The 26,072-nt window shown below is 41.4% G+C and overlaps 1 protein-coding gene across 1 annotated transcript in view; it reads right to left on the reverse strand.

The window, feature by feature from the left end:
• The window catches only part of LOC123343716, a 50,932-nt gene that overhangs the window by 20,536 nt on the left and 4,324 nt on the right, over positions 1-26,072 (reverse strand). Inside the window, exons 2-4 of the mRNA XM_044978995.1 lie at positions 13,919-14,001; positions 13,711-13,829; positions 718-803 (exon numbers count right to left, since the gene is read on the reverse strand). Coding sequence (XP_044834930.1) covers positions 718-803; positions 13,711-13,829; positions 13,919-13,997 — 284 coding nt within the window. The 5' untranslated portion in view covers positions 13,998-14,001. The remainder of the gene's footprint in view (positions 1-717; positions 804-13,710; positions 13,830-13,918; positions 14,002-26,072) is intronic.

Consider the following 26,072-nt stretch of genomic DNA (forward strand, 5'->3'; position numbering starts at 1 on the left):
TAGTTAGTCAAATGTTCATGCATATTATAAGTGGAGATGATCCACCAGAAAGATATTAGGATTTCTAGCTTGATCTGCAGGGATCAGTAGAATTACAAGAATGGGAAACCTTTGGGCAGTGATGGAGTATTTGGATTGGCAGAGAATACTGGACCCTTATGGTGTCTGAGGAAAAATGGACAAAAAGCTTTTATATTTAAAGAGGGAATAGAATCAGGGAGTCATTACTGGGAGCTGACAGAAATAAGCATTCTCTGGATACTGAAAAAGATATAATCTGCACGGAGACCCAGCTGTGCAGAAAAAGTGACTGAATGCTCCGTTTCTCTCACATTGTAGTGTTATTTCCAGGTTGTGAAAGAAATCCTCTAGGGGGAGTCAGAAAATGGTTTTAAAGACTTCCCTTTCAGTTAAATATCAAAAGATCAAGGGACTGTGAGCCAGTCTACAAAGGATGATCAATTTAAAAAATATATAAGAATAATTTTAAAAGTCGCCTTTGTTAATGAGGAATATTTTAAGGGAAAACAGGGGCAAAAGGCTTATAAACCAAACAGAACCTTTAACACAATAAAGGCAGAGTCTCATGGCAAGCTGCAGACCAAAGGGGACTCTGCCTCTCAAGACAACTTCAAAGACAGACATTTTCACCTGTCAAGAGATTTTTGGAAATGAAATCCATACAAGCCAAGAGAGCTTCAGGGTTCAAAGACTTACAGTGACACTGCCAGGGTGAGAGTAGCCAGAACAAAGTGAAGGAGTGGGAGGTGGAGGGTCAGCCAGCCAAGGTCAGGATTGTCAGTCTGCAGAAATACAAGATATGCCATTTTAGAGATGCTTGCATCAGCACTTCCAGCTTCCTGGTTAAGTCATCAGATACATAAGTACAGTAAATATTTAATTAGATAGAAGTTTGGCTAAGATAACACTGCTGTTTGTTTACTGAATTAAAATTAATTTTAAGTTACAACCATTGTAAATCTTTAGAGGGAATTTAGGCTCTGTTTTTACAAAGAATTTTGGACAGTTTAATTATATCCAGAAGTTATCATTCCAGGGATAGGTTAAAACTGTGTTCTCATTAACTGGTTTAAGGCCCTGATCCTGCAAACACCTATGTAGCTGTTTTATGCATGTTAGTAGTTCCACTGATGTCAATGGAACTACGTGTCTTGAAAAACTTAGAGACAGAGAGAATTCCCATAAAGATGAACAACATTTAGAAATTAATCTGACTTCAGCAGTTTCAAGTGCCTCTCTTCCCATGGACTTATCTAGACTATTCCCAATGGTAGATGGCAGCAGAGTAAAATAGACTGGTTAATAGAGCTATCTATCTTAGGCACCTATCTGGCACCCATCGCTATGGTATCTCAGCACCTAATAATCTTTAATCTCTCAACACCCCTATGGGGGAGGGAAATACTGCACCTTTACCTCGATATAACGCTGTCCTCGGGAACCAAAAAAATCTTACCGCATTATAGGTGAAACTGCAGATATCGAACTTGCTTTGATCCACTGGAGTGCACAGCCCCGCCCCCCTGTAGCACTGCTTTACCACGTTATATCCGAATTTGTGTTATATCTGGTCGCATTATATTGAGGTAGAGGTGTATTATCCCCATTTTACAGATAGAGAACAAAGGCACAGAGCAGTTGACTTGGACAAGGTCACAAAGGAAGTCTATGGCAGAGCAGGGAATTGAACTGAATCTTCTAAATCCTGGGCTAGTGAGCTAAGTCCTGGACCATCCTTCCCCTGTCAAACAAATGGAAGTAGCTGAGCACTGATTTGCAATTACTTTCAGTGTAAAGCCATGTCTACGCTACCGGCTAAATCAGCTCTGCTGCGATCAATGCAGCAATGTTGATTTAGCAGGTCTAGTAAAGACATGCTAAATTTATGGGAAAGCGCTCTCTCATCCATGTGCCAAGAGGTGGAGTCGACGTAGCGCAGTGTACACACAGCTGTAAGTTGACCTAAGTTACATCGACTTCAGTTACATAACTTAAGTAGTATAACTTAATCGACTTACAGTGTTAGTGTAGAGCAGCCCTAAGTGGCATACCATAGGCTACTGCATGTAATCGTGTTAACTTTCCCATGCTGAGCAAGAATAGTCCTGGAGGAGGGATGGTCATCATTGCAACAGAAAGCCTCCCTTCTTCAGGGATCAGGCTCCACAGATGGTCTATTTTTCTGTTCTGTATGTGTATAGGTAGCATGCCTACTTGTTATGCCATATGACTGTCTTTTAAGAGCTGTCTTCTTCCCCATCCAAGGGTGGGATGTAGCATACTTCTTGTAGCGTACTGCTTCCCTCCAGAGGGCAAAAATACACGTCAGTGGATTCCATTGCCATTTTCAAGTTAGAAATTTTTATAAAGGAATGATCCAAATCAGTGAAGAAGAATCAATGAAGAATCCCAATCCTTTCTCCTCTTTCCTTCCTTCATCTTTATCTGCTGGCTGCTCAGACACCACAGTGATGGGCATGGCACACAAATGTTAGATCAGATTCTTCTTCAAGATGATTGCCTGCCTAGATCTCCACTGCAAGGGAGGTACATGTCTTTGGTTGAGCAAGCTTGGAACTTTTGGACAGCATTGCCCCAACAGACTCTGCCATTCAAACATTCCAAGCTTACGTATTCAAGAGGAGCACAATGTCCAATGTAGATCCATGCAGGCAGTCGTCTCAAAGAACCACAACTACTATGGTAACTACTCTTCACAATATCCCACCGTTGGCTTTTCACCTTTTTCCATGGTGCCCCCCAAAACTGGAACAATTTCCTAATTCCTATCTGCCAGATACTTTCTTTCAAGACCAACTTTTTCAATGACCCCTTGTTCTCCTAACCAAACCTTCTCTACTCCTTTCTTTTCCTAAACTGTTTTGTCCTTTTCTTGAACTGAAGATGACAGCTGGGAGACTAAGATAGCTAGCCAGCTGAGTTCGCCAGCGGACGAAGGCAAGGAGGTAGTGTGGATTTTTTTTTTGTTTCCTTGCTTTTTAAAATTACAGGTATTCTAATGAGGAAAAACTCACAATGGGAGGAAAATGGCATGTTGCCAATAACACTGCTAGCTCTTTCTCAGCCAGCACCTCTGGGGGCCCTGGCCAGATAGGCATCCTGACCCTGGATACTTCTACCCAGGTCCTAGTCATGCCTTGTTGGGAATGCAGTCTGGGTGTCCCTTCCAAAGAAAGTCAGGTGGGGGAAGCAGTTATTCAGAGAGACAATATTAAAGGCACAACAGCAAACTATCCTGATTTCTCAAGAACAAATCATGCCAAACCAACCTATTTTCCATCTTTCACAATGGTCTAGTGTAGTGTTTCCCAAACTTGGGACGCCGCTTGTGTAGGGAAAGCCCCTGGCAGGCCGGGCCGGTTTGTTTACCTGCCACGTCAGCAGGTTTGGCCGATTGTGGCTCCCAGTTGCCGCAGTTCGCTGCTCCAAGCCAATGGGAGCTTCTGGAAGCGGCAGCCAATACGTTCCTCAGCCTGTGCCACTTCCAGCAGCTCCCATTGGCCTGGAGCAGTGAACTGCGGCCAGTTGGAGCCGCGATCAGCCAGACCTGCGGACAGGGCAGGTAAACAAACCGGCCCGGCCTGCCAGGGGCTTTCCCTGCACAAGCGGCATCTCAAGTTTGGGAAACACTGGTCTAGTGGCCAGGAGGAAGCTGTAGTCATGATATATCTTGATTTTAGTAAGGCTTTTGACAGAGTTCTATATGACATTCGCATAAGCAAATGTGATCTAGATGAAATTACTATAAGGTAGGTGCATAACTGGTTTAAAGACCATACTCAAAGTAGCTATCAATAGTTTGTTGTCAAACTGGGAAGACTTATGTAGTGGGGTCTCTGAAGGGTCTGTCCTGAGTTTGGTACTATTCAGTATTTTCATTAATGACTTGGATTATGGAGTGGAAAGTATACTTATAACATTTGTGGATGACACTAGGCCGGAAGGGGTTGCTAGCACTTTGGAGGACAGGATTAGAATTCAAAATGACCTTGACAAATTAGAGAATTGGTCTGAAATCAACAAGACAATATTCAGTAAAACACATGCAAAGTGCTACACATAGGAAGGAAAAATCAAAATGCACAACTACAAAATAGGGAATAAAACTGATTAGGTGGTAATACTGCTGAAAAGGATCTGGAAATTATTGTGGATCAAAAATTTAATCTGAGGCAACAATGTAATGCGATGGTGAAAAATGCTAATATCGTTCTGGGATGTATTAACAGAAGTGTAATATGTGTGACGAAACGGGGGATTTTCTTAGTGCTTGGCATGAATACAGTGTGGGTCTAATTTTTCCCTGTGTGCTGCGCGTTTAACGAGGTGGTGGGAGAGAGGGTTTGTTGTTGCAGAGGACCAGGTGTGACCTTGCCTAGCAGTCAGGACCCCAGACAACAGCCTGGAGATTGGGTACCCTAGCGACCGGTGACCAAGAGCCGGTTCTGGCCAGTGAGAGGACAATAGTCTGAGGAGAGAGGATCCTGGTGACCTGACCAACCAGTTCCAGCCAGTGGGGGAACAAAGGACTGAAGAGAGGAAGCTCAGGTGGCCTGTTTACCTGGGACCAAAGACAAAAGGATGGGAGAGGAGCTGTGGGGGGAGATGATATAGGATGGTCAGCTGGAAGGAGGGGGTGGCTGTACTGGGGAGACCAGAGCCCACCTGGATGCGCGAGAGACCTAGATGTATTGTGCTGAGGGATGCTAGGCCTGAGGGCCCCGAGAGCCTCCTATGCCGTGTTCAGAAGCTCAATAAACCCTTCTGTTTTATGCTGGCTCAGAGTTACTGCAGTCTAAAGATCAGGGTTGTATTATTCCCACTGGGAGTGGAAGCCCCAGGGGTCCAGGGTGAGTGGACCCCCGGAGGGGGCCCACAGCAAGAGACAGGTGTGCTTAAGGCTCAGAGAGGGGCACTTCCAGGAGGCGGAGGGGCCTGCGGCTTAACCCCCAAGAGAGAGTGGACCCCCGTAAAGAACTGTCACGCTGAAGGGGGTTCCTCCCAGGAACTGTACGGAGCCAAGAGAGAGCACAAGTCCTGTGAGACCGTGACAATATGTAAGACACAGGAGGTAACTGTCCCACTCTACTCAGCATCAGTGACGCCTCAGCTCTCTCCAGTTCTGGGTGACAAACTTTAGGAAAGATGTCCAAAGAAGAGCTAAAAAAAGATGTAAGGTTTAGAAAAGCTGACCCATGAAGAAAGGTTATTAAAAAAAACTGAGCATGTTTAGTCTTGAGAAAAGAAGACCAAATATGTTAAGGGCTGTTTAAAGAAAGCGGCGATCAATTGTTCTCCAGGTGCACTGAAGCTAGGACAAGAAGTAACTGGCTTAATCTGAAGCAAGGGAGATTTAGGTTGAATATTAGGAAAAACTTTCTAACTCTAGCTCTGGAATAGGCTTCCAAGGGAGGCTGTGGAATCCCCATCACTGGAGGTTTTTAGGAACAGGAATGATCTAGGCCTGCTTGGTCCTGCCACAGCACAGAGGGCTCTTGAGATCCCTTCCAGCCCTACATTTCTAGTAATCTCTTCTGTTTGCCCTCAGCTGAAATCTCTTCACAGTAGGGAATGTGTAGAGCACTATGCAGCTCTGCTGTTCTATAGAATTAGTCTTAGTAAGGGCTTGTCTACACACAGTTTTTGTTCTGATTTAACTGCATTGGTTTAGAAACAGATATAGTTAAATCCATGCAGCACCCTCGGTAGATGCAGTTATACCAGTACAAAGGTGTTTTTATCAGGATAGCTAATCAAATAACCATACTGTTTTCTAAACAGAAAGTTATATAGGTACAAACACTGTGTACAAACAAACCCTAAGGATGACAAAATATACACTTGGCCTCAGTATTTCCTTGTAAATTGCCAATAATTAATGTTAAATGGAACCATTCAGAGGTCTTATTTTTAAACTAAAACCTTACACAAACAGACATGGCAAATAGTTCAAATGTGAACATTTAAGGACTGACCCTGCCAGTTGCTGAGTGGAGTTGCAGGTGCTTAGCCTCTCTCAAGATGTGACCATTAAATATTTTGTAACCTTGAATACCCTTTTGACCGCACACATGGAAGAACAGGTAAGCAAACATTTAAAGCTAAATTGAGAGTGAGCAAATTGACTCTGAGAAACTATTCTGAATGAAGTAAAGTTGTTCAAGGGAAAGACTCAAAGGGTTTCCTATGTGTGTTAAAGGTAACCTACAATGAAAAAAAAATGTTTTAACCCTTTTTTGCCTCTTTATGGTATTTACATAATGATATAACAAGTGGAGTTACTTTGTTTAAAGGAAACCTTTTTCCTGCTTGTTTCTGACATCTTACATTAGCAACTCAGATCTTGAATACTATCAGTGACTGGAGACTGAGGTGATATCAGAGGTACCATGGAAGGGAAAACTTGATTAAGTGAAAGTGATTTTTATTCAGATGGTTTCAAATTCTTTGGGTTTTGTTTGTGTTTGTTAACTAAACTACTTGGGAGAAAAATTTTCCTTGTTGAGACTAAACTAGTCGGGAATTTTTCGACAATTTTTTTTGGTCAGAAAATGCTAATTTGTCAAAAGTGAAACCTGTTGTTTATCCATTTCCACCAAACTTTCTGTGAGAGAGAGCACATGTCCCTACCTACTCCAATAGCTCAGGGATTAAGGTACCTGGGATGTGGAAGACACAAGTTCAAGTCCCTGCTCTGCTTTGAACCTGGGTTGCCCACATCTGAGGTGAGAGCCCCAAGCAGTAGGCTATGGGGTATTCTGGGATGAACCTCTATCAATTGCCACTTCTTCAAAATAATTACCAATTATTGAGCCAAAGAGACAACTTAAGGCTGTCCTATAGCTTGGTAGTGACGCCAATCAACTGGGATGTGGGAGACCCAGGTTCAAGTCCCTGGTCTGAACATGGGTTTCCCTGGTGAATGTCCTAACCACCAGGCTATTGGCTATTCTAGGTGTGTGTGTGTGTGTATCTCTCTCTCACTCTTGCAAAAAATTTCAAAAGGTCAATTTTGTCCTGATAAAGATTAGGATCACTTTGAAAATCTTTAACATTTTCACGAGACAGGAAGAGTTACTGGCACAGATCTATATGAGACTTCAAAATCCTTGCCCCTTCAATTAAGGGCCGAAAAAGAAGACTTCCAGTAGAAACAAGGAAATTCAAGACTTTACAGTTTTGATATTTCAGTGGAATAAAACAAGGTGATTTCTTTCTAAGCTCAGCTTTTAGGCCTCTTTTATACATCATATGGAAGAGAAACATTGCAAACCTATTTTCTCCCTTTTCAAGTCACAACCAGAAAAAGCAGCTTTTCAAGAAATAGCCAAGAAAATAATGATACCTTGGGGGTTTCTAATAATAAAACATTTGAAAATAGACAAATTAATAAGTTCTGATGAGGAACAACTCATCTGCCACGAATGATTTGCTAAAATGAAGAAATGAGTTCCAAAAAGCTGTGAAAGTGCTATAAAGATTGTTTTTTAAACATTCTGATCATTCAAAAACAGGTGAAGTACTCTTCCATCAACCAAGATTTGGTGAAAAAAATAATCCCTCCCACTCTGAGTCATTACACCAAACATTTTTTATTATTTTTACTTCTTTAAATTTATAATAAAATATGGCCAAATATAGCACCCATCCTGTGCTCTGGGCACCTATGCTATGGATTAAGACACAAAGTAATACAAAAGGTCTGCTCAATATAATCACCCAAAGCTCAGCCCAATGGCCTGAGAGAAGATTTGTTTTGAAGCCTGCCTGGAAAATGACTAAATCTGGGCTCTAGCAAACCAGAGGGAGGGAGTTCCAAAATCAAAGACATGGAATTATAAGACCATGAAAGCAGGGATCTATAATATTAGAATCATCATCTTAAGGCTAATAGTAACGATGTCATATACAAGCAATGATCTCCCTCATCACATTGAGCACAAGTTAATGTCATTTTAATAATACAAGCTACAGTCAATACACAGTCACATTCCTCTACACAAAGAAAAGGTGATTTTTATTGTTTTGTGGAAGGTCTGACTATATATAAAAATATTTTGCACTGATTTTATTTCATTGCTAAGTTACAGCTGCACTGACAGCCAAGTCACATATGCTTTACCTTGAAACAAAGTAAAGTAAATAAGAGAGAAAGGAAAACAAGCCGTATGGTTTTGTGGTTGTTATTTGAAAGTTCGGCACAGTCTAGATACACATTTAATTTTCAATCTGCTGCCTTGATAGAAAGGTCATATCAAAAAGCAAACAAGTACATATTTAATCCTTTAGCAAAAAAAAATAAAAATAAAAAAAAACTAGTGAGAGTCTGTTGCCATATTATCACAGAACCATAGAAACCAGATTTTTTCCCCATCTCCAATATCAACAGCCAAATGTCACCATAGAGCTAATAAGCATGAAATAAGTTCCATCAAGTGGTAGTACCACCCACATCAATCTGATTCCAACTCAAATAAACTGCTACTTAATTGTGAAGATATGTGGAGAGTCCTATAGTGACTTGCAGACCTCCCACACCCAATAATACATGCAGAAGGCTCTGAATGCAGTGGAACCATCTCTATTTATTCATCAAGGGGAAACTTTTCTGTTGACTCCAGTGGAAGTTGGATTGGCCCCTATTCCATCCCCCTGCCAATACAGGATGTTCCCTACAGTGTTGATGTTTTTAATTTTAAATATATCAAGCATTAAATGGACTATTAGATCTCTGTAACTCATGGATGGTTGAAGAGGCCTCACTTATATGACAGTTTTCCTGATTTTCAGACTAAATTTTCCTTTGCTGAAATTGATCCCATTAATCTTAGTTTTACAAATCTCTAAACCTGCTCCCAGGCTTTGGCTCAGAGATGCAGAAGCTGGGTAAAGATTTACAGTGGCATTCCTAAAAGGAAGATGAAGAATTAGAACAACTGAAGCCAAGAGTAAGCCAAAAAGGATGGGTCACTGGTTCTTGTGGAAACCCAATACTTACTGGTGACCAAAGTCTCCACTTGGTAGGACCAACCAGCTAGCTTCTGTACCCCACCTGTAGGTAATGACTACCATTCCAATATGTCAAAATTACTATCTTTCTAACTTATAAAATGCATACCCAAAGATAAGATATTATCTTTACACTCAAATGACAATCTTTAGCAACTCTGAGTCCACAAGGGCAGGTACTATACAGATGCAGAACATCCTCTGAAATATAGTTAAGCTTGGAATGATTTGATTTTTAAAATCAGTAAGTGTTGATTTCACTGTACACATCCAAATTAACAGAAATTATTTCCGAGGTGGTAATCAGAATCATAGGACTGGAAGGGACCTCGAGAGGTCATCTAGTCCAGTCCCCTATACTCATGGCAGGACTAAGTATTATCTAGACCATCCCTGACAGGTGTTTCTCTAACCTCCTCTTAAAAATCTCCAGTGATGGAGATTCCACATCCTCCCTAGGCCATTTATTCCAGTGCTTAACCACTCTGACAATTAGGAAGTTTTTTCTGATGTCCAACCTAAACTACCCTTGCTGCAATTTAAGCCCATTGCTTCTTGTCCTATCTTCAGAGGTTAAGAAAAACAATTTTTCTCCCTCCTCCTTGTAACAACCTTTTATGTACTTGAAAACTGTTATGTTCCCTCTCAGTCTTCTCTTTTCCAGACTAAACAAACCCAATTTGTTCAATCTTCTCTTATAGGTCATATTTTCTAGACCTTTAATCATTTTGGTTGCTCTTCTGTGGACTTTCTCCAATTTGTCCACATCTTTCCTGAAATGTGGCACCCAGAACTGGACACAACACTCCAGTTGAGGGCTAATCAGCACAGCGTAGAGTGGAAGAATTACTTCTTGTGTCTTGCTTACAATGCTCCTGCTAATACATCCCAGAATGATGTTCGCCTTTTTTGCAACAGCATTACATTGTTGATTGGTATTTAGCTTGTGGTCCACTATGACCCTCAGATCCCTTTCCGCAGTGCTCCTTCCTAGGCAGTCATTTCTTCATTTCGTATGTGTGCAACTGATTGTTCCTTCCTAAGTGGAGTACTTTGCATTTGTCCTTATTGAATTTCATACCATTTCTCCAGTTTGTCCAGATAATTTTTAATTTTAATCATATCCTCCAAAACACTTGCAACCCCTCCCAGCTTGGTATTGTCCACAAACTTTATAAGTGTACTCTGTATGCCATTATCTAAATCATTGATGAAGATTTTGAACAGAACTGGCTCCAGAACTGATCCCTGCAGGACCCCACTTGTTATGTCCTTCCAGCATGACTGTGAACTACTGATAACTACTCTCTTGATAACTAATCAAAAGGTACAACTAGGCAAAGTAAGAAAAATGTTTTTTGAGAATTTTTTGGAGTTTAATGTAAGGTTTTTTACTTTGTATATTTTGATCTATGATGTGTTTTAACAGTTATAAAGTTTCAACTTTTTGAATCTCGAAGTCTACTGTCATTATTGTCTACTCCCCCTCTTGCCCATTTTACCATACTGTAACATTTAAAATAGCAAATGCTTAAACCCCAAAATTTTGCACAACCGTGAACATTTAAAATAGATAAAAATTAAAAAATGCTCAAAAATAAACAGCAATATTAACAACTGACATTAAAAAATATAGTCAACCCTAAATATAGTTAACTGTAGAAATCCAGCAATAATTGCTGTGACAATATCAAAAGCCAAATGTTGCTATGGAGCTAACAAGCATGAAATAACTTATATCAGGTGGTAGTACAACCAACATCAATCTGATTCCAACCCAAATAAACTGTTACTTAGTTACGAAGATATCTGGAGTCCTATAGTGACTCGGGGGCAAACGATGGCATCTCCCAGACCCAATCATACGTGCAGAAGGCCCTGAACACAGTGGAACCAGAACTAGTAAGACCCTCCCCATGGAGCATCAGCCATGGAAACCACCATAGCCTAGAGGCTGTAGCAGATGGCATTCCATCGCCTGTAAGGGAGCGTTCCGTCTCCCAACACTTTTAGAGCACCCCTGTACACAGTCTGTTTACTCTGCTAGGATTATTATATGTTTAGAGGGGGGGAGAGGAAAAAACGAATGGTTCTGTTTTAAACACAGACTGCCAGATTTTCAAGGTAGTGAGGTGTTTAAAGAGGAGGATGCAGGCAACATTTCTGTGGGCAATTTCAGAAGCAGCGTTTGAAACTGCAGTTCTAGTTATTTCCCCTAACTTTGCATGATTTCTAGAATTAAACAAACTACCAGAAGAACTTTTAAGACTGTATTTTAATAAATCATGAACATCCATTCTTTATATATTTCCATTATTTTAGTTTTAGACCTTCAGTCCCATAATTAAGGTGAAAAGAAGCCAAATATGTATAACAAGAACTGGGAGAGAAGATATTTTAACAAGTTCAGTAAAAACAGGAAAATTGTCTGTAATGAAGACATCAGATCAAAATATTATTACAGCTTATTTCCAGAATGTCTAATGTGATATTCATAGACTACAGAGGAAAGGATGGGGAATGTGTTTCATTCAATTCCCTTTGTATTGTTTTAAATATACACAGGATGTTATAACCTCTAAGAATTTTCCAAGTCAGAGCAATGCAGCAAAAAAGAAGCAAGGATATTTTTGAGCCTCTGAACATTTCCCTAGCAGACACTGCAGTGTAAAAGTTTGCGTATTAAGTTTCGCTCAGAGTGCATATTGAATGCTGAGTAAATGCAGATACTCTGAACAGCTGTTATCTAAAAAGTCTCATCCAGAAACTGACACTATAAACACAAAGGGCTAACTTATCAAAACTCTGTATCATTATTATGTATGCAACAATGTGTTTTGCATGCCTAATTAAGCCCAATTTGTAGCTAGGTAAGCAACGAATTTCAAATTGTGATTGTGCAATGCTGGTGTCTTATTTGCATGCTGCATAAGTGAAGGCATGCTGTGAACGGTCTGTAAAAGGGATTTGACTTGGTCAGTTTCCTAAATTTTGTCATAGCATTTCTTTGAAGTAAAAGTAGTCAGACCTTCACTAATATAAATTTAAATTGAAATGGGTGCAAAGGATCTTTATTGAGGGAAAATCCCAAGTAAAGTACTACATTTATGTTAGGAAATACATATTAAGAGTCAAATCAACTTGTTGATATGTCTTTCTTTTTTGGTTATATTTTCTTTAGGCTTAGCAAGTGACAAAGCCTTTTTGAATATTTAAAATTCTGTATTTAACATCCAACATTCAATTCTGGGTTCTGGTTTTGTCAGGTCTAAAGGGACAAGATATAATAATATTCCTCCTTTTCATTTTCCAGGGATTGGACTACAGCAGAACAACTGTACTTGCCATGGCTAATGATTTAATAAATAGAGTGAAGGTCTCTGTATGTTTGGACCTTTCTACAAACACGTGGCAATGTCCACCCTGGAATTCTTTTAATTTGATAACAAACCATTGTGCGGCTCTGCTAGGCACAACCTTGCCACTCCTTGACTCTGACCTGTCACAACAATCTGTGATGCTGCTGATGGGAGAGTTTGGATCCCAGCCATTTGGCCTGTGTACTTTCATGCCTCAATGAGCCATTCTGAGACACTTACTCTTCAGTGTCTTTATGTTCCCTTTGAGGTTTATCATTCAGCAGTAGAACCTGAATTTCCACTGTTGTGAATTACCCCAGTTTGACACAGATATACCACAGTGCTGTGCCAGTCCTGACCAACCTCCTTCACGACGATCAGTCTTGCATATGACAAAACTAGGATACTGAATTAAGGCAAAACAAACTGTCAGCCACTCCTAGGTATTTGCTCCTTCTCTGGCAACAGTTTCAATAATTCCCTTTTACCACATCCTTTGTAGAAAGCCCGGGTGGTAGACGGACTTTGTGTATTTTGGTAAGTGTCTTGCCTCTGTCATGAGAGCTTCAGACTGGCATCTTTGAAACTGCCAGATGGATACCCCCATTCAGCAGGTTCAACTGCTGGTTAATACTATTGTTGCTTCAAAGCTTGATTATTTCATATCTTTATTCACAGGCTACAGTACTAACAGGATAGAACTGTCCGCAGCTCTTACTAAGTTGTTTCAGCACATTGCCCCTGTTTTAAAGGTCTTTCATTGGCTTCCAATAAAATTTTGTATTGATTCTTTTGCAAGTTTTCTTATTCAGTTACAAAGCCCTCTGTATTAGCAAGATATAGCTTCTTTCATCACGTCCCTACTTCTTCACTGAGATCTGAATCTGCTGATTAGGTGGGATGCACTAAACACTCTATCGAAATAATGGCAGAAAGAGCTTTCAATAATTTGCTGCGTGATGGTTGAATCGGTTTCCAGTTGAATGCTGGAGCCAAGTCCATCCTCATTTTTAAAGCTAAAGACAGTTTTGCTTTTTAACTGCAAGACACCCTCTTGTGACTTCTCTTAAGACCATTACATAAATACATTTTTGTTGTGAACATTTTATTTTGGCTTTGTAACCCAGATATATGTCAGAGACTGGATTTTCTTAAAACCAGCTACACAAATCATACACTTGACTTTGGTCTAGATGAAGGGCCCAATCACACTCATTGAAGATGACGACAGTTTTACCTTTGACTTGAACAGTACTACAATTGAGTGCTGCATTAAATCCCTGTGTCTGAAATTACTTACCAAGAGAATCTTTTGGGTATGGATGTTGCAAGCCCAACCATTCCAGAATAAAGACTGGCTCTGTATCAAATTTAGTAGGGTACACGCTGTTACCACTTTGCTAACCCAGCAGACTTGCCCTAAGGAAACAGAAGAATAAGAAAATGGAGCTCACAATGGTCTTATGAAATTCACCCCTGTGCTGAAGTCTAGCAAAAGACTTACATACCACTTAACTCGCACTTAAGCCATGGGAGGGTGGGGGGTGGAATGTGACATTTACGAGACAACTTTACAATGCAATACATGTACCTAGAAAAAAAAAAACAAGCAGGTAAATCACCTCGGCTTCAATATATTCCTACACAGTGAAAATACATCCCGGATTTTTTCCAGTTTATCAGTCAAAGTTACTTCGGTTATTTTTAAACATTTTTGTACAATACCCAGTGCACTGGATACATGCTTTATAAATGTGACCAAATAAAATAATTGCCCAATTATGGCCTTGTAAACAAAACATTTCTGTGGTACTTTCCGCTAGAGTGATGTATATAGAGCAGATGTTACAAATCAAGGTCTTCACACACAGCCTGAGTAAATGGAGAATGCCAGACATCAGAATCCTTTCCCCAATGGTCACTGCTGCAGCCTTAAGCGACTGTAACACCTGTGACTGCTCAGAATTAAGTCCTTCCCTCCTGCCTAAAGTGGTCTCTGCACTAGTGCACTTGGAACACTTGTGAAACACGGCGTTATGATATGCCGGATGTGGGCACCTTGTAGGACTTCCCATCTTGCTGCCCATTAGATCTTCCCTACCCACAGTGGAGGGGGAAGTGCACCTAAGAACCCAGCTCTGTTAGGGTCCTCAGACACTTTTATTGTAATACAGCTTAATCAGAGATGTGACCTAGATCTGGCTGCAATAGATCTGGCCTATAACGACCAGGAAACACGTCTAACCAAGCATTCTTTACCTTTACTGTGAAATCTGAATTATAGTTACATGATTTCTAAAGAGTTGGGACCTATGTCAGCTCCTGATGAAGCCAATAGAAAAACTGCCATTAACTTCAGTGAGAGTAGGAGGGGGGGTTGGTATATGCTCATTCCTCTTTGGCATCAGCCCACTGTATTTATCCCTAGATCAGGGTGAGCAAACTTTTTGGCCTGAGGGCCACATCGGGGTTCCGAAACTGGATGGAGGGCCGGGTAGGGAAGGCTGTGCCTCCCCAAACAGCCTGGCCTCTGCCTCCTATCTGCCCCCTCCCACTTACTGCCCCCTGACTGCCCCCCTCAGAACCACCGACCCATCCAACCCCCCTGCTCTCTGTCCCGACTGCCCTGACCCCTGACAGGCACACCGGAACTCCCACCCCTATCCAACCCTCCCCGAACCTCTGCTCCATCCAACCACCCCCTGCTCCCTGTCCTCTGTCTGCCCCCCAGGACCCTCTGCCCCTTATCCAACTCCCCTGCTCCCTTACCATGCCACTCAGAGCACCAGGACTGGCAGCTGTGCCACCCGGCCAGAGCCAGCCACACTGCTGCACAGTCTAGAGCACTGGGGCAGGCTGGTGGCTCTCGCAGCCGCGCTGCCCGGCAGGAGCCCACAGTCCCGCTGCCCAGAGCGCTGGTGGCATGGCAAGGTGAGGCTGTGGGGGAAGGGGAACAGCAGGGGAGGGGCTGGGGGCCAGCCTCCCTGGCCAGGAGCTCAAGGGCCAGGCAGGACCGTCCTGAGGGCTGGATGTGGCCCACGGGCCGTAGTTTGCCCACCTCTGCCCTAGATAATATTCTGCTTCCATTACTATGACATTAATGTTGCAGACACACTGGGATCCCTGCCTTGTCAGATTCTAACTAGAATGAATTGCTTCTCCTGTATTTCTCTCTCAATACCTACTATCTTTTCACCTTTTTTTCAGCCCTTCATTATATTTTTCATTCTTCAGTCTGTTTTTAACAGCAACCTCTCAGCTACAGCTTGCACTTTTTTCATGGATTCCCTTAGTTTCTAGCTGAAGTATCTTCATCCTTTAGCACTAGTTAGTCAGGATTTCAGTTTGTCTATAGAAGTAGCTCCTCTCTTTAGTTGTTTCCTTCCCAATCTCCTGAAAAAGTGGCTGCATTTACTTAATAAACAAGCATTCAGATGGGAGATGAGATGTAATATAGTCAATGGAAATAAAACCACATGTTCACAAAATAAGTAAAATCAGCTAGCATGCAAATTTATTTGTAAGATTCAATATTATCGAGGGAGACATTCTACCTAGCAGAGCAGGAAGTTAAGTTTCTTGGGCTCCATTCCCCTCTCTGCCCCTGGCTTCTGTATGACGTTCGTCAAGTCATTCAACCTCTCATCCCTCAATATCCTATCCATAAAATGGATGAAATATTACTTCCCTACTCACAGGTCTTGTGAAAATTGTTTACAACGTGATTGCTACAGGAGATGGAGCTTCAAGCAGTTGTCCCTGGCTCAATCGGGTCCTGTTGGAAAAGGATTAGCAAACATCTCTAGGGACATGACTTTTTCCAAAATAGAAGCTGCACTTTGTGAGGTCGTCAGTGACTGACATCAGGCTGTCATCACAGAGGCAAGGTTTAAGCCCCAAAGTCTTACATCAACCAAAAGGTTGGGCGATGAGAGAAAAAATGGCCAACAGGGTAGAAACTATTTAAACAACTCCTAGAACTAAAATCTAACCATTGTGGGGTTTTTTGAGAAAACTATTTCAAAGGAACAACCATTGCATCCTGACACACTGCCAGAAAGCAGAGGGAGGTGTTTGGGTCTGCATGTTAGAGATAGCTGGAAAATGAGTTTCACAAAAGAGTTGGGAATTATTTTTGCTCTGCAGGCTTCAAGATGGAATTATTTTTCACTTACTGGATTTTTAAAAAAAAATAAAACCTTTTATTGAAAATATTCAGTTAAAAGACTTCCCTCTCATCCACTTCTCTTCCTTGAAAAGGGGAAGGGAAGAGAAAAAAAGAAAAACAAAAAGATTTTCTTCTCATTTGGAATTTTATTTAAAAAATATAATTTTTGGAAAATATGCATTTTGTGGAAACATCAGCATTTTTCAAAAGCTTTTAAATTAAAAAATCATATGAAAATTTTGACCAGCCCTACTCTTCTCCTTTTCATGCCCTCAGATAGCAGGGGTCTGAGGACATACAGGGTGCATGTGGGGCCTCAACAGACACTAAAATTTCCTGACCCACACATGCACCATGAATGGGATCCACTTGAAGAACTGATGTTTCAGCTGAACCTCGCTGGTCATTCTGTGCAAAGAATGATTCCAACCATACCAGTGACAAAGAAGAGATGCAGAATACAGAACCTGGTGCAATTAAGGCAGAATCCAAATGTAAGTACAAACAATACTCAGACATGTCGTAGTTTCAGATTAGTGTAATAGCTCATCACCACCCTTCTTATAATGAAGCACAAAGAGTTTGGAGAGATTTTCTTATGCAGAATCATGACACACTACATTGGAGCCGCATTTCTAGGACCTTTGCTCTGGGACCCACATTCCTGCTCTGTCTGAAGTCAGTGAGAGTTTTGCCAAGCATTAGAACCTTTTGGGAGAAGAGCGTATTGACATGAAAGTACGCCTCTTGAAGGCTGAGGGTCACAAAATAGTTCCCCAAATCCAGGAGTGGAAATATAGCTCCAAGTGTCACCATCTTGAATTTCTGTACCTTGACAAAAGTATTTAGCATTCTTGATTCTGGAATTGGTCTCCACCCACCCTTCTTTTTAGAAACCAAGTACTTGGATTAAAATCTTCTTCACCTGTACTGAGTGGGAAGTAGTTCCACAACTCCAATGCAAAAGGATAAAACCTCTTGGTTCAGAAGACGTTCATGAGATGGATCCTTGGAAAAAAATGGGGAAGAGGGTAAGAAGGCAATATGGAGTACTCTGATGTTATAACCTCCAAAGTCCATCTGCAGTGATAACCTGCTCCCATGCAATGAAAAAATGAGAGAGACAATACCCAAAATGTGGGCAAACAGAAGGGGCAGGATGGTAAAGCATCAGATCTGGTACATGGGAGTATTTATGGGCTTTGACCACAGCAGAAACATGAGCACTTCGCAGCTGACTGTTGCATCAGAGTAGCAGGAATAATTGTGAACTCTCCCTTCTGCATCCTATTTTTTTTTTAATGTGGCTCCAATGACCTACAGTAGCTGGATAACTGGGATGGACTTGATCTCTGTGTGTCTGAGACAGACTAAATCTCTTTTTATTCACAGGTGTATATATGCCCAACAAAAGAAGGGTCACCCAAGAGTCCTTCAGAAAATGCAGAGTTGTTCGTGGAGTCACTAAACAATTTCAAACTAACAAAGGGAAGGTCCTCTACTGTGCTTTGGACTTCTTGTGGAAATCCTGAGGACAAGAGTCATGAGACTTTACACCTAGCTACAGCTATGGAAATGGAGCAAGCAGCCATATTAGCAAAGACATTTTGTCCAATTGATGTGGTTGTATTTTGCCAGAATCACCCGATAATTGTCTATCTGGTATTACAGGGTTAGGGATAAATAACTTTTATGGCCAAAAAGGTTTAAGTGGTTCTGGTCTTTATCACATGGGGATACCTTTCAGTGCTGTTGCCTACTATGTTCATTCACAGTATCCGTGACCAAGGAATTAGGGACAGGACAAAAAACTAGAACTTCCAAACCCCTAGAAGAACATAATATAGTTTATCTGCTCTTTTAGCTGTCAGGAGTGGGGAGCAGTAGCAGGACTCTGCCAGATCATTTTGCACCTCATTTATAAGCAAGGCCACCCATGCTGACGATGGTGTACGTACAATATCAGGCGATTTATGCTGGTCTCTTGAACTACTTCTAATGGAATCTTGAGAGCATCTGCCATTCTTTTCATCAACTCCTGAAATGGCTTGAAGTTGTCCACGTGAGTTGGTAGGGGCATGACAGCCTCATCTGGGGAAGATGAGGCTATATTAGTCTGCGGAGTTGTCCTCTCATCAGCTCTCCTTTCTTGTTTTTCAAATGTCCCCTCCTGTAGAGAAGAATGATGTGGTGGGACAGAGAGAACTGGAGTGTGCTGTCTGGTACAATCCACGTGAGTAGTTGGTACCCTAAAAAACTGTTGTCGGCAGGCAGCTGAGTATGCCCACTAGGGGGGACTGTAGGGGGATAGGGGAGGCAGCCGCCAGTAGTAGTCATACCAGGGAGGATGACTGGCAGGTCATGGTAGTAAAAGCCTGGAAGTGTCTTTTGATGTTCCAGGTGCTTCATAATCAAAGGTCGGCAGTCAGTCAGTGTAGCCCTGTACTGAGAGTAGAGAGAGTCTGAAGAACTTTCTTCTTTGTATTCCAACAGAGCACCCAAAGGAGGAGTATTTGGCTGTATGTCAGACCGAATCACTTCCGAGGCAGGCAATATGGGTGAAAGGTGAGGTACTAGGGATAACTCAGGTTTTGGTACCAGGAGTCTTAAGCTCAGCAAAGACGACTCAGGTTCATTGGAGAAAAATAGGTCCTGTGGTACTGCATGAATCTGCACAACCATTTGATGAATCCTAGACACTGAAGTATGCGGTACCAAGGGATGCTCTGCCTCGTGCTGTACTGATGCTCTCGGTAGTGAAGAGGCAGCAGCAGATGAGGGTGGTACCAAGTGTTTTAGAAGCACCTCATTCAGGCTTCTGTGGTACCAAGGGCTTCAGCACTGTGTGACTTTGATGAAGGCTTGCACCTGGAGAAACCTTTTAGGGGCGTGGTGTCTCCTTTAAGCAGACATCTTAAGAATATGGTGTCTCTGAGAAGATCTAGCAAGAGACTTTCCTCATGTCACTTGAAAGTCTTTCTCTCCATGACCTAGAAGGCAAATGAGCTGCAGACACTGACAGAGCAATATGGTCGTTCAGAAACCGATGTTCCAGATGGGTCTCTGGGCCTGGATCTGAAGCAGGACAAAGTGAGCACTCCATTGCAAAAAGCTGAAGTTTTCTCTCCCTGTCCCTTCTGGAGAGACTCTTGAAGCTTGCACAGGTCTTGCACTTCAAATGGATGTGCATATCCCCAAAGCAGCAGATACAATGCTAGCAGCCATCACTAACTGGAAAGGATTCCCAGCACGGGAGGCAATGTTTGAAGCCTGATTACTTAGACATGCCCGAAGAAAAAACAGGCTTCTCTAGAGACAGCCCCTCTCTATGGAGGTGATGGTGCATGAGAGACAAAGCCCCAGCCAAAAGGAGAAAGAACCCTCAAAAATTAAACACTTACTACACAAACTATAAAGAATAAAAGTAAAATACATTTAAAATTAAGTACCAAAGACTAGCTAAGATGAATAACTCTGCAGGCAAGCACTCCAAAGTACTTTGTCTCAGGGAGAGGTGGTTGAGAAGGAATTTAGGGCAGTCCATCTGTCACAACCTCATATACCCTCAGTATGGAACATCAAGGTGGCTAGGGCACATGCCCAGACCAAATGAACAGTGCTGCTCAAAAATCTCTGATTGAAGGTACATGAGATGCATGCACACCTCAGGTGAAGAGTCCCTAGGGACACTGCTAGAAGAAGAAAGTTATGGACTTGATACAGAAACCACCAGAGAGGTTGTGCAGCTTGAGTTCCATGGGTCAGCCTAGATGATTGCAGTAATCCTTAAAAATCTATTATTGTTTTTCTCATTTAATCTTACCAATAAAAAAGGAATTGTGTAAATATTTTAACCTTACAATACCCATTTAATAACTAAATATGATATATATATAAATCTGAGACACACACAAGGTGGGTGAGGTAATATCTTTTTTTGGAGTAACTTCTGTTGCTGACAGAGACAAGCTCGCAAGCTTCACAGAGCTCTTCCTCAAGTCTGGAGAAGGTAACCCCAGTGTCACAGCTAAATACAAGGTGGGACAGATTGTTAAGCAGAAGGGGTTCACACATGGTAGACCACTTAAAATGAAATGGGCACTTAACACTTTTGCAGGACAAAGGAAGGTTAGTAGACCCCAGAGTGTGTTATAAATTGTAATGAAAAGCAGTGTCTCTAAGTCCAGGATTTTTAGTGTCCAGCAGAGTTATGAATTTAAGTTCCCAGCTTGCCTTTTGAAGCTGTTGTGTAGGCTTCAGGACAAGGACTGAGAAGTCAGATATGGAGTTAGTTTTGTGAAAAGTGTTCATCCATGGGGGATAGACAGGGTGTTTTTATATTTTATCATTTTTCTGTATGAGTTCATTCAAGGGCATAGTTTTTGTTGGGGCACTTGAGGAGGTACACCACATGTTGTCATAGGAATGTGTAAGACCCATCGATCTTGAAAGATATGTTATGGGGTTGGGGTATTAATCACCATAGTAGAGGAGATATGTCTGCAGATTTGATATCTGTTGTTCTGGCAGGGTCTGGTGCAACTCTGAATTTAAATATAGCAGTTAAACTACTTCCTACTCTTTCACCATTGCAATCTTTAATGTTTTATAAAGAAACAGGTGGATCCTGGGGCGTGACAACTTAGTAAGAGGGGGGACTACTGGTAAAGCAATGGTCTGAATGGTGTGAATGATCAGAGGCTAGCTACAAAAATATATGCTTGATGTGGTAAAAGCTAGGACTCCTATTGGCTAACCAAGAAGCTATTTAATTATTTGTTAATCTTTGTACGGAAATGTGTTTATAGTCATTACATGAATTATCTGTGATCACTGCTACAGACAACACACTCATCTGTTATCACTTCAGAACAAAGTCGCTTGGATATTTGCCATCTAATAGTTAAGACGGGCTTGACTGCTAAAGGGACTTTAAGAGTATTCCTTAGCTTTATGCTTTGAAGAGTTTTGAACAAAAAAGCCCACTATCTTGCATCTGCTAAGTAAAATCTGTAATACACGTACTATAATGTATTTAGAATAATCAGCTTCTGCAGGAAAGACTGCCATATATTTAAATATATAAAAATGAACTCTCAGGCTGTTTAAAAACTGAAACACAGACTATGGGGATTTATGAGATATTGGTTGATTGCTTTGGCAGACTGGAAAAAAATTGGTGGTATTTGATTCCTTCCCTTGTTCTCCTGAGGTTATGTATTTTCTAAGCACTATTAGTGTGTTTGAGATATTGTACAAATGAAAAGACAAGGTCCAGTCTACATTAGAAACACTTAGTCTCTTGCCACAGAAATCAATTCACTCACACCATGTACTGTGGCCAGAAGTAGCATAAGTCGTGCACTACAGACAATGAGAGCAGTATGAAATTCTGAGTAGTACATATAATTACGCTATAGTTTTATGCCTTCTATGTACTGTGTGTCCAGACCAGCATAAATGAGAAACAGTTAACAGAAAAGAGGGCTTTTCTCTTGGCCAGAGGCTGAGATACTATTACATAAGGCATGCCAAACAGCATTCAAACACTGGAGTCAGGGCATAGTCCTCACTCCTGGTTTGACATGGTATAAAGAAAGCACTCATACTCCACACAGAGCCCAGCACAGTATTCATGTCCCAAAGAAAAATGAATCTTAACCCCCCACAGCTGAACATCCATTGGAGGCGGCACAGGTACCCAAACACCATCAGAATACACTGCACTTATAAACCATGTGCTCACGTTACCAGATTTGCCCATTACCTTGGATTCACTCATTTATTAGGGTTACTCTTTGGGGGAGAAGGGTTCTGTAATTCTATCAATGTACTGCTTGTGTCACCTGTGTTCTCATACGGAGCTCTACTCCTCCCTACTGCAAGTCCCCTCCCAGCGGAGCTATCCTGCAGGACCTCGGTTCCCCAGGGCTGGGTTCTTCCAGCTCCAGAATCAGGTGCACACACACACACATTAACAGAGAGTGTCCAAAAAGACTGCGTTAATCAGCACTCCCAAGCTGAGCCCTTAAATGTGCCTGGGTCAGCAGGCTGGGTTGAGCACCACCTCCAAGCTCTCACCCTCATATGCCCTGGGCACCACACCAGAATAGAATACGACTGAGCAGGGTGGGTCAAGCAGCACTTTCAAGCTGCCACCCTCATATGTCCCAGGTTCAGCACATTCCTATCCCCACTTTCATGTTACAATTGTTCTGGTAGTAACCCACTTGATGAGCAAACCCCACAGGATTTTTGGGCGCTGCAGGGATCTTTAGCTTAGGTACGAGGAGCGTTGCTGAAGAGAGACAGAGAAGCAACCAGCTTAACCATGAAAGTTATTTATTACCAAGTAGTAACCATACATGGGGAGCCAAACAAAACAGTGATAATATTAAATCTAACTTAAATTTGATTATAAAAGTCAGGTTTAGAAAACTATAACTGATCACACAAGTCAGAGTCAGAAGGCTTTACCGAGAGAGAGAGAGAGAGTTAGGTTCTCACCACTCCATGAAGCTTGAATCCATCAGAGTTCCCAGGTGGTGGTGGTAGCTGAGGGTCCGGAGTGCTGGAGTCAGGCAGAGCCCCCAGCACGATCAGTCAGGAGAAGGTAAGTCCCAGTGGAATTGATGTAGATTTTGGATCCAAGCATCAGAGCACTTACTTGAGCACGGGTAGGGGTTTTTGTAGGGAAAGAACAATGATTCAAGGGAGAAAACTAGATTTGTTTATGGGTAAACTGATGGCTCAAGGGAGAATACCAAAGTTGTTTTGTTCAGGCTAGACAATAGGAACTGCTCATTCTTGGCTATGGGTGGCGTTCCTTCGAGGGAGTTCACAATGCAATTAGGCAGCTTCAGTATTTTGGATACCAATAAAGGATTTATTACTAGAATTGGTCTGATAACTACTGAGCTGGGGGTGTGCAGACATGGGTTCATTAACATCTGGAGCAGAGATCCCCCATCATGCAGTGCTTTCCTGCTGTTCTGGTCCCAGAGTTCAGTGCAGTTCTTGCCTTGGAATCTCTGTTCTCCATTCTGTATGCTAAGGGAGATGCCTCCCCATCTCATCTTTTTTATGCAAATGAGGCTAGGGGAGTTTCCTTAATCCTGTCACCCTTGTCCAGAGGGGTTTAGGTATGTCTTTCACCACCTTTTCATTGCACCATAGGATACTACACTGCATATAGGCATGTACACACTCAGTTGCACACATATTACTAAAAACAATGCCAAAGATGAAAATGATCTGATCTACATCTATGCTATGAGCTAAGACAGTAATACTCAGACCTCAGTGGTTCAGGAGCCAAATCAATGACCATTACCCAAAAGCCACAATAGTGTGAATTCAGTTTCTCTCTCTCTATATATGAATTTGTTTCACTCTCTCTCTATATATAGTAAAATCATCCTGACTGGTTACTAATTAAATCACATTTTAATATCCTGTGCTGCAAAGAGCCACAGGAGACACATTAAAGAGTCACTTGCGACTCACAAGCCTCAGTCTGAGTACCACTGAGTTGGCACAAGCATAAATAGCATTGTAGCAATGGTAGCAGTTTAGCCATGCCAAGTACATACCTAGCTTGTAGTGCATCATTTTCACAGGAAACACTCCTGATAACCATCAGTGACACTCCAAATAGTACTTACTGAGCTACCTCCTCTCATTAAAGAGAAATACCACTTATTATGATGCTACATTTAATATTTGGCATTTATAAACAGCCTTCCAAGGATCTCAAAGTGCTTTGCATACATTACTGAATTCAGCCTTCCAACTCTCCTCTCATGTAGATTTCCCCCGTTTCACAAAGGGGGGAAACTGAGGCACACAGAAGTTGACTCTCCCACGAGCACAGAGAGCCTGTGGCAGAATCAAGAATAGAAGTGACATAGTGTCACACTTCCTGTCATTCCTGTATACATACTTACACTCAAACTTTAAATCAGAGATTGCTCACTTCTTGACTGATGGATTTGGGTTTCATTTTTTCCCTTTACTGTGAGACCCTCTTTTCATGGACTGCTCTGGAAGTTCTCTCCTTACCTGACCATTTCCTATTCCCCTGCTCAGATTTAGTATGCTGTCCCCCTATGGCATGCACACTTATCTTTCTCGATTCAATCTATGATTCTGCACATGTACTGAATATGCCTTAAACAGCCCACTAATTCATTACCAATCATGATATTGTAATTTTGTATATGAATATTCCTGTTTCCATTTGTTTCCCTACAAAAAAAAGGGTATAAAGCAAGTTTCTTGTTATCTTGGTTTTGCTGCTTTGATCAAGCTGCTCCATCATTTGAGTTTCACTGTTATACACTAGCCACTCTTACTTTAAATATAATTAAAAAATAGTCATTTTGAATACTAGGAGTCTGATTATGCAACCAGTGTTTGCAAACAACTTCCACTGAAGTCATTGGAAATTGGTTATGTGCAATATCTACCATATATTATCAAGTCCTGGAAGTTTCTGCACTAGAAAAACAATTATATTTCATATTGTTTTGGAATAATCTAACCCGCATAGAACAAATTAAAATACACAATTTTAGGTAAATAACATCAGATCAGAATATCCCTGAACTTTGGCTCCAGATGTAACCTAACTAGTGCCTAGTTATTAGTACAAGTATCTAACAATCCAGTTTTTTAAATGATTTTAAGCACTGGAACTTTTAAGTCCAAGATGCAGAGACTTTTACTTATGTCTGTCTATTTCCCATATTGATCATATCAAGAATTTTAAAAATATAATTGTAGAGGTTGTCAAAAATGTTCATCACAATTTCCCATAAAAATTTCTCTTTGCTTATTTCCCTTAACAATCCCTCCGTACAAATCTCAGATATAGCATCTGTTTAACTATAAGGGGTTTGGCTCAGAAACGGATTATTTTCATTCCAATTACCATATCTACATGCACTACCAGTGAATGAAGAAAAGATGTTAGCAGTGAAGTGAAGGAGGAAATGCACTGTCCAATTGTCGCAGAGACCAATAAGATACTAGTTGGTCTCCAAAGGAATATTATAAACAAGAAAATTCCCACCAAGAGCTCAATCCAGCAAATGCTCAAGCACCAACATAACTTTATTGACATGAGAAGTCCAACTGAACTGATTAAGACTAATTGTGCACTGAAACATTTGTATAGGCAGACCCTCAAGCAAACCGCCTGGTGACTTTGGAATGCAGTACTCCAGATTCCCAGTCCTGTACTGTATACTTTTCCTTTAGAAATAGACAAACTCCTGGTTAAGATAGCTAATTGGTCAAAGCTAGAGGTGTTTAGCTAGTAAAATGAGGAGCAGAAGCCTGTGTCTACAGAAGCACCACACAGACTTGGGTAAGTTTCTATTTGGTCAGAGTAGTAACTGAAAAACCAGATACTTTTTGGAATTATAAAACGTTAATGGAGAGTGCATGTTGGTGTTTGCAGCATGGGACTAGAAATCAGGCTTCTCAAGATC

The sequence above is a fragment of the Mauremys mutica genome, chromosome 11 (genome assembly GCF_020497125.1).
Source record: "Mauremys mutica isolate MM-2020 ecotype Southern chromosome 11, ASM2049712v1, whole genome shotgun sequence".
NCBI lineage: Eukaryota > Metazoa > Chordata > Testudines > Geoemydidae > Mauremys > Mauremys mutica.